At 36.4% G+C, this 10,058-nt stretch overlaps 1 protein-coding gene across 1 annotated transcript in view; it reads left to right on the top strand.

The window, feature by feature from the left end:
* The window catches only part of Brwd3 (bromodomain and WD repeat domain containing 3), a gene marked incomplete at its 5' end in the record, with an annotated part of 95,991 nt that overhangs the window by 707 nt on the left and 85,226 nt on the right, over positions 1-10,058 (top strand). The window contains 2 exons of the mRNA XM_031372147.1: positions 7,288-7,438; positions 7,688-7,786. Coding sequence (XP_031228007.1) covers positions 7,288-7,438; positions 7,688-7,786 — 250 coding nt within the window. The remainder of the gene's footprint in view (positions 1-7,287; positions 7,439-7,687; positions 7,787-10,058) is intronic.

Here is a 10,058-nt window from a genome sequence, read left to right as displayed (position 1 = left end):
TTTCTTTCTTTCTTTTTCTTTTTAGAGGGGAGGGGAGAAGGGACTCAGAAGGGGAACTGACTTATAAGTGAGGAAAACTACACAAATAAAAATACTAAGGACTACTGAGTGAATTCCAAGATTTGCTTTAGATAATGGACTACTGAATAAAAACATTGTTATATATTTCTAATCTTAGAAAATAGCTAATTAATTCACTAGTAAATTGCATTTGTACAAATATGTTTTCACTAAACAAGAACTATGGTTTATGACCTTTTGGGAATAGGTGAACAGGATTTTGGGATTAGGAGACAACAATGGGCATTTTTAAAAAATAGAATATACTTTAGTAAAGTCTTGCATTGACTCTTGTTTCTCCTGCACATATAATTTGCAATGTAGTGCACTTTCTGCTGTACACTGAGACAAAAAGATGATCTTTTATATGTGGGAAAAGAGATTCTACTCTTAGCCACAGTTAGAGTTATATGATAAAAAGGAATGATAAAAAAAACCTAAATTTAGCTCTCTTTCTTCCAAATAAGATCCAAATGAGGAAAACTGCACAAAGTGGACAAAAAGTTAGAAGAGCAGTAGACTAAGGTAGACTAAATATAAATAAAATTATTGAAAGTTTGCTTGTCAGTAGGAAACAGTTAAATTTCGGTGATGTTCATTTTGAAAACTTTGTGTATTATAAGAGTGAAGCCACATTATTACAGAAGCTACTGACTTTTTCGTAGTGTCTTGCAAATCCAAAAATGGTTTGGTTGTAACAAGAGTGAATGTCACCACCAGTATTGTTAACAGTAATAATTTCTCAGATGGGTACAAATTATTTTTGAATACCTGCTACTACCTTTAATTTTGAGCCTGAAGTTTTGTTGTTCTTCTTTCTGTTGTTGTTAGACATAGGATCCTACTTGTACCACAGAAGGCAAATTCGAAATATTCACTAATACATGTTTTAGCATCGAACTACTGATACATGTTTGAACATAGTTTTAATATCCAGGAGTATGGGCAATGTTTTTGATTACTCTTTTACCTTTTCCAGTTTATATACGTATATTCAGGTAGATCATTTTGAAGCAGATAACAAAAGGAAGCCTCAAACTATATACAAAAAACAAACTTGATAGAAAATCAAGTAATTAAAAATGGTCTCCTCACCACACAGTTTAAAAGGTGTTTTCCTAGTCATTTTCTTAAACAGTAAAGGCAAATCTTTATACAATTATAATCAGTGTCCAGTTTTTGCTTTATGTTTTTCTGACAGTACTTTTGCATGACTAGTGTTCTTTGAATAGCCATCATGGTAATGGTTAAAAAAAAAAAAAAAAGAATTAGTTGTATTGTAGGTATTATACTTTGTCTTCAATTTCCAGTTGGTCTTTGAGTTACTTTTTCACTAATATTTTTGCATAATCAGGGGATCCTTTTCTGCTACCTTCTTCTCCAAAAGTCTCCTGGACTTACAGATAAGGATAAAGTAGCTCATGAGTTTTCTAGCTTTTGTCCCATATTGAAGATCACTCTCCAGAAGTTTGTACTAACTAATGTCTCATGCAAAAGACATCTAGTTACAGTGCAAGGGTTTATAGTTTTAAAATCATTTAAAATGGTTTTAATATGTGGTAGTAGTCTTGAGTTGATTTAAATAGACTTTTTTTTAAGCAAGTAGTAAGGCTTACTTAATCCATAGCAATTATTTTTTAACTATTGTTAATACACTTACCCATTATATGGACTTGATTTTACTCTTTCATGTATTTTTTTGTTTTGTTACTATGTTTGAGACAGAGTCACATACTATTGTGTAGGCTGACCTGGAGCTCATGATGTAGTCTAGGCATGCCTCAAGCTCTAAGCAACATTCTGCTTCAGACTGAGAAATTCTGGGATTATAGGTATGACCCACCTTATATGTATTTATTTAATTTTTTACTTATTTATCTATTGGGTTGGTATAATTATACAAGGTTTTATAATTTAGCCAAGGCTGGCTTTGAATTTGTAATTTTCTGTGAAGAAGTTGTGATTCTCTGAGAGCTTGAAACTCAGTGTTACATATTCCCTGGCCTTCCTAGCAGAAACTTGCTACCACATGCTTGGCTATATTTTCACACATACCCACACCCACCCACCCCCCCACACACACACATACACACACACACACACACATACACACACACACACACATACTGGAACTGAGGGTCTTGTGTATAAACTACATTCTAAGACCTGTCTTATACATTTCACATTTTTATATGCAGAAGATTTTTTATTATATTTGACTATATATAATACATGATAAACAGTGTACCCTTGCTTTTTCACATAACTTTTTATATTATGGACTTTTTTGTTCTTTTTCTGTGTCTCCCTTGTTGACATTTTTCACCCATGGTGTTGAAAGAAGTACTTAGCAATTGTATTAGAGTGGTATGGGTTATATTGCCCTTTTTAACATTCAAAATAGATGAGGCAATATTAAAATAAATTTCTCAAAGTTAATGTTCAAAAGAGAGTGATTATTATTGTCTTTAAAAAGAGTATGTGCATTTATGAAGGTGCTTTTTATCATTCTAAGAGTCTGTACAAAATATTCAGGCTTTAAAAGGTTTTTGGCAGTATTGCAGATTGAACCATGCGTGCATCATACCTACAGGGCAAGCACTATGACTGAACCACAGCCCTAGCCTTTTTAAGAGTGTTTTCATATTGTCATTTGATTCATAACAACTACTTTAAAACAATATATTAGCATTCCAGACATACCTATGTTCTTTTTTTTTTTAACCTTACCTGGCTTTTGTCTAATTACCAACAATAGCTTAAATTAGCTACTTGAATAGCAGACAAGTTTCTGAGTGCTGGTAGCATAGTTATTGCATGTGTACGTGTGGACACAATTTAAACATGTGTGAACTCAAAACTGCACTATGACCCACAGTTGTAGGAAGAATAGAACGAAGCATGTGAAATCTATAACGTCCTCCTCAAACACAATGCAGTGCAGTGCCATGACATTAAAGATACTGCAGCAAAGCAGGCAGTCTCTGGAAGCTACTATTACTATTGACTTTACTAGAGCCACATACACATTGTTGTTCACAGAAAGAAGTTAGCACTTACCTAGATTTGGATGTAGGAAACATAATTCAGTGATTAAGATTGTTCTGGTAGTTTCTTTGAGAATTCTGGGAAAAAATTGGTATCACAGTACAAGTGAGCTAGTATTAGAAGTGAAAAGCGTGGATGACAGGGAGGTAAGAATTTAGATTTCATGAATTCCGCTTACAAAAGTTTGTCTGAAGCCACCCTCCCCCATAAATATGAATTTATGAGGTGTGTGGGGAATATTATGTGGATATGCCTGCGAGTATATGAATTCATGTGTGTTTTCTGAACATGTGGAGGCCAGGGGTTGAAGGAGTATTTTCCTCAGTTGCTTTGTGCTCTTTTTCTTAGTAAGCACCACAGTAAAACTTATTGTATGTGTATTCTCAGGACTCATCTTTGATATTGGTTAACCAATTGGTGTGCTCTTCTCTGGGAAAGACTATTTCTCCCACTCTCAGCATTTCTTATTTTAAATAGAATTTCTTTTATACATTTTGATAATATCATACATGTAAACAAAGTATAATGGTATTAGCCACTGGATATACTTTACTTTTTGAGACAGCATCTCTCACTGAATCTGCTATTTTATTCAGTACACTAGCTGCTCAGTAAACCTCAGGGATCCTCCTGCGTCCATGTCCTTAAGGCTAGGATTCCAAGCCCATATTGCCTTGCACATGGATACCGAGGATCCCAACCCGAGGTCCTCAGGATTGTGCAGCAAGCTTATTACCCACTGAGCCATTTCCCAGCCTACCTGAAATCATCTTCCTCATGTTTTTCACATGACTGGTAGAAAATAATTTGTAGTTTTTTTTTTTTTTTAACAGTAATTGTTTACTGATTGCTTAGTAACCTTTTTGGTAACAAATAGCAATTTAAAGGCAATTTATTGTTTCATGTACATTCGCGAACACTCTTTTTGTGTATATACACACACAAAGAGTTTATTTAATCTGTCAGCTGATGCTGTTTACTCCCCTCAGTGTATTCTCTCCGTTGAGCAACTTCTAGAAGACAGATGTATCCTGAACTCTTCTTGATTTTTATCTTTCTTGTTCTAGCCCTTTTAGCAACCTTCCTCCCCCTCCCCCTCCTTTTCTCTTTGTTGTCTTTAGGCAGTGTTTCTTAGTAGCTCTGAATGTGCTGGGACTTGCTCCTTGCTCCTGTCGACCAGACCTGACTGGCCTGGAACTCACCAAGATCTGCCTGCCTCTGCATTTGGAGTGCTGGGATTAAAGGTTTAGGCAACCACGTGTTCCAGCCATTTTAAGCACTTGAAGTGAGGCAACCTAGAGAATGCTTGAACCTAGGCGGGTTGTTTGAGGTTTCTTTTTCCTGGGGAAATCTTTAAACCAGTAGAAAGAAAAGGAAAGGCGATTAATACTGATTAACTTTCAGAAAGTTGAGTTGTAGGGAGTCTGAACTTCTTGCAGTCCACTCTGCCTTGTATAGCCAGACTTGGTGGCGACACTTTTAATTCCAGCACTTAGGGGGGCAGAGACAGGTGGATCTGGTCTACAAAGCAAGTTCCAGGACAGCTAGGGTTCTTAGACAGAGAAGCCCTGTCTGGAAAAACAAACAAAAAGTGTTGTGACTAAAGAAGGACCTGCTGCTCTTTCCGGTTCTGTACAACTATTCCCCCTTTTATGTTCAGTAGTATATTTTGCATAATTATCTGAAAACCAGACATTTATTTCTATAAAGTTGCCAAAAGATTTAAGATGTGAGTTTTTGGTTCAATCCTGACTTTTAAGTAAATCTAAAAGATTAATTGGAGAACACTTATTAATGAGACACAGTTCTTATCTCTAGGGAAAAATACTTTATTTTCACTTCTTTTTTTAGTGTCCTTTTTAGTGGGTTTCATCCTCAACCAAAGAGGAGAAAAATTTATTGGCAGGTAATAACTTCTGAATATTAAATATTAAATATTCTAAATATTAACCTTATCTTCCTAGAATTTTGAATAAAGATGTTTTAATTCTTTGATTTTGTTATACTAATCAAACAGAAATCACTCTGAGAGTATGAGATCTTCCAGGAGCACTTATTATATTGATTATAGTTAGACTTTACAAATATCCTTACTCACTTATTCAGTGACTGATTTATTCAGTATTTATCTAGCTGTAGTTCATGCTGGGTACTTGTCTGAGTATAGGAATAGGGCAGCAAACAAACCATATGAAGCATTTTATGTATATGGGCGTTTTCTTTGCATGCTTGTTTGTGCAGCACATGTGTGCCCAGTACCTGAGAAGGAAGAGGGCATTTAATCCCCTGGGCCTGGAGTTACAGATGATGTTGTAAGCTACCATGTAGGTACTGGGAATTGAGCCCAGGTCCTCTAGAAAAGCAGGCAGTGCTTTTAACTGCTGAGCATCTCTTCAAGATAGTCATTTCTTCAGCTCCTGGTGGTGGTATGCTTTTAATCCCAAAATGAGGGAGGCAGAGGCAGGTGGGATGTTTGTGAGTTTGGGGCCAGAGTAGTCAACATAGTGATCTCCAGAATGGCCAAGACTACACAAGAGAAACCCTTGAAAAACAAAAGATAACAAAACAAAAAAGAAAAGACAAGAAAGAGACCACGTTACCAGGACTTTTATCTTTACAAGAAAGAGACTATGTTACCAGGACTCTTGTCTTTAGGACTTGGTTATCTATAATATGATTTGCATAAGAGCGTGAATTAGATTATCCCTTTTAAAGGGACTAAACATTATATAGGAAAAGCAATTCTGCTTTACTGTACACATATATGTGTATTGCTAGTACTAAGGGGACAAGTGGTGAGTAGTTAGTTGTTATAAGTAACTCTTATTCTGTATAGAATCTAGATCTTTTTTTAAATCTTTTTTTACAGTCCAGACTTTATTCCCCTTCCGGTCCACCCTCAGACTGTTCCACATTCCATACTTCCTCCCCACAACCCTCATGTCCAAGAGGATGCCCTCACCTTTCCACCCCACCACACCACACCTCCCGACTCCCTGGAGCCTCAAGTCCCTTGAGGGTTAGGTGCATCTTCTCTGACTGTGTCCAGACCCGGCAGTTCTCTGCTGTATACGGTGTTGGGCAACTTGAGAGACTTTTTCCCTTTGAATTTGTTTTTCTTTTGAGAAAGAGCTTTGCTTTGTAGCTCAGGCTAGCCTGAAGGTCAAGCTGATCTGCAACATAATATGTGGTGCTTATTGGTTTTAAACTAGTGGTAATTCTCTTGCTTTAGGCTCCAAGTCCAGGGATTTTAGGAACGTGACACCTTCCTGTGTTTTAATAACTCAAATTATTCTTTCTATCTATCTATCTATCTATCTATCTATCTATCTATCTATGTCCTCTTTTTTTTTTTTTAAACAAGAACTCACTATGAAACCTTAGCTGGTCTGGACTCAAAAACAGACATCTGCCTGTCTCTACCTCAGATTTTTTTTAACCAGTTAATTCTCAGTACTGAGTAAAGGAAATCAGAGAGATTTCTTATCACTTGCATTTTTATCATTGGCACGATCAGGTTGTCTGTTTTGCACCACGTTTTATATAAAATTGTTATATGATTTAGTAAATGTCTGTAGAATAGAGAGAGGCCTGTGCTGTGTCAATGCTCTGACAAAATTTAAATATGCTCTGCTTACTTTGTGTCTGTTTCTTCTTTAAGACTTATTTTTAGGATTTTGACTCTCTGTGTATGAGCGTGCCTTAAAGACAGAGGAGGTAATATGTTTTCTGGTATTGCAGGCAGTTGCAAAATACCTGATGGGGGAGCTAAACTTGGGCCCTCTGCTGTCATTCCATCCGTGTTGTGTCTGTTCAAATTGATTCAAGTATTAATTAAATATGTAAATTTTAATTTTTTTTCCTATTTTTCTTTTTCTTTTTCTTCTTTTTTTTTTTTTTTTTTTTTTTACTTTTTTTTGAGACAGGCTTTCTCTGTGTAGCCGTGGCTGTCTTGGAACTTATTCTATATATCAGGCTAACCTTGAACTCACAGATCCATCTTCCCTTGCCTCCTGCGTGCTGGGATTAAAGGCTTATCCTACTGCTCCCTGGCATTTTATTTAACTTTAATTTTCTTGATTTCTTATTGTAAAATACATTGCTTTCTGATGGGATACGTTGGTACCTGAAAACTAAGTACGGTTTTTTTCTTCCCTACGGTCTGTTTATTCTATTTAGGTGGCAGCCAATGCACACATTCCTCCAGACTACCTCCTTAAAATTTGTGAGAGGATTGGCCCTTTATTAGACAAGGAGATCCCTCAGAGTGTTCCTGGGGTACAGACATTACTAGGTGTTGGTCGGCAGTCTCTCTTACGGGATGCCAAAGGTAAGTTGTTGGTTTTTAAGCTAGATAACACTGTTACAGAGGAAGATTCAGAAATCAGTATAGTTGCAAATGAATATTCCCAATGCCTTTAAAAAATACTCACTTTGTTTTAGTTTTATTAACTTGCTGGGTTTTGATAGTTTTCTAAGTGTACAAGTACATTTCTAAAGGTGTAAAGATTAAGTTCTTCTGTGTCAAGTCCTAGAGAAATTTTTTTTTCCTTGACTAAATTTTGGTCTTTTTATCTAGACTGTAAGAGTACACTATGGAATGGGTCTGCTTTTGCAGCTCTCCACAGAGGCAGACCTCCAGAACTACCTGTAAATTATGTGAAACCTCCAAATGTGGGTAAGTAATAGCATGCTACTTAGACGCATATTCTGGATTCATTCTTGGACTCATTTCATAGCAGCCAAAAGTAGGCACTGGAATTGAATTTGAAGTATAAATGTACTGTTTACATTCTTAGAGTACATTTTTTTGAAGATTGGTTTTTATGTATGTGTGTATATCTTTGTGCATGTATATACTGTATATACTGTATATACTATATATACTTACAAGCGTCATAGGCAGGCCCAAAGAGAGTGTTGGAATCTACCAAGGAGGAGCTATAAGCATTTGGGAGCCACCCAAAATGGGTGTTGGGAACTGATTTCGGGTCCTCTGGAAGAGCAAGCACTCTTTAACTACTGAGTTATTTTTCTAGCCTCTCTAGCCTAGTTCTTAATGGGACAATATACTTTAAAATGGCATTTATTTACTTATTTTAGTGTGGTATGTGTGTATACATGTGTGTGTATACATGCTACTGCACAACTGCGGAAGTCAGACTACAACTTGGACACTTTTCTTCTACCGTCTGGGTCTCAGGAATCACACGCAGGTCAGCAGGTTTGGCTTCAGGTGCCTTAAGACACTGAGCAATCTCATGGACCTCAGGGCTATATTTTAAAAGTCATTTTCTCCTTAAAGCAAACTTAATCCTCATTTTGTAAAAGATGATCTGTTTGGTCCATTTCATTTCTTCCTTAGCAGAAACTTGGTTCCTTTTTGAGCCAGGATCTTGTGTAGTTTCTGCTGGCTTCTAATCCACTGTAGTAGGGGATGATCCTGAACTCCTGATGACTTGTGCTTCAGCTTCACAAATACTGGGATTCTAGTGCTTTACTACCACACCCTGCCTTAGGAACATTTTTGAACACAGAGCACAAGGAGTTTAAGCCATATGGTTTTCTATTTCCATGGCTCTATTGAGTTTCCGCAAAACTTTATAGGGAGTTGCTTAAAGATAGCTTTCAGAAGGAAAGAAGTGTATGTTGTTTATTTTTCATTGCCAAGTTTATAATTATGTTATGTATTTTATATCAGTCATCTTTCTATTTATTTTTTGTTGTTTTGTGACATAGTCTTCCTGTTTCCCATACTGGATTAGAATTCATTGCTTAATCAGGCAGTCCTCTAACTTACTGCTTGAGTCTTAGATTTAAAGGCATGGACCACTACACCTTTATCTGTTTTTTAAGATATAATATCACCGGTGATTCCTAGTTCTAGTTTACTGAAATTCACATGTCCTTATTATTCTCTGACCAAATAATTTTGCAGAATTACTTGTTACTAGTGGCTACCAACATGATAGATAGATTTAGCTCTAAACCATTTTGATTAAAGCTAACCTTTCCAAAGTGCTTAGAAAACCAAGGTGCTGGAATGCCACTCTGCTTCCATAAAATATATATTTTTTTCTGTAGTTCCTAGTGCTTGCACACTGTGCCCTCAGTTTTGAATGGATACATTTCAAATCAAAAGATGCGAACACTTTTTGTTGTTGGCTCTTAAAAATGGTTTGAGACAAAGTGTCACTATGGCCTACCTCTCCCTTCCAAGTATTGGGATTAAAAATGTTTATACCGGGCTGGAGAGATGGCTCAGGGGGTAAGAGCACTGACTGCTCTTCCGAAGGTCCTGAGTTCAAATCTCAGCAACCACATGGTGGCTCACAGCCACCCATAATGAGATCTGACGCCCTCTTATGGTGCGTCTGAAGACAGCTACAGTATACTTATGTGTAATAATAAATAAATCTTTAAAAAAAATGTTTACCAGCTTGTTGCTGGCTTGTTGGCTTTTTTAGTCAAGGTCTTATGCTCAGGATGGCCTCATGGTAGTCTTTTATCTCCACCTCCTCAAATGTTGGGTCTACAGATATATGCTTCTATGCCTGGTTTATGAAAAAATTCTCAAAAGGAATACTATTATATACAATAAGTTAATAGAACTTCTTAACCTTCAGAGGTTAAATAAATTGAGGATAGAGATTATTTCCAAGGATTAAGCATAAAGCTTAGTAAGAGACACTGAATACTTAGGAGTACATTGCTAACAGTACTTTTAGAGCCTTCATGTTAGTTAGGTCTTACTGGATTTGTTTTGCTAATACTTTTTTTTAATTTGTCAGGGATAGTTTATATATTAGAATTTTTATTTATAATTTATTGACTTGAGGAAGGATTTTTTTTCCCCTCGTAAATTTATTTATTTTCAAAAGTATATGCTGGGCAGTGGTGGCACACACCTTTAATCCCAGCACTTGGGAGGCAGAGGCAGGCGGATTTCT

The sequence above is a fragment of the Mastomys coucha genome, chromosome X (genome assembly GCF_008632895.1).
Source record: "Mastomys coucha isolate ucsf_1 chromosome X, UCSF_Mcou_1, whole genome shotgun sequence".
In the NCBI taxonomy this organism is placed as follows: Eukaryota; Metazoa; Chordata; class Mammalia; order Rodentia; family Muridae; genus Mastomys; species Mastomys coucha.
The sequence above is the reverse complement of the archived record's forward strand: the minus strand, read 5'-3'. Positions and strand labels throughout refer to the sequence as shown.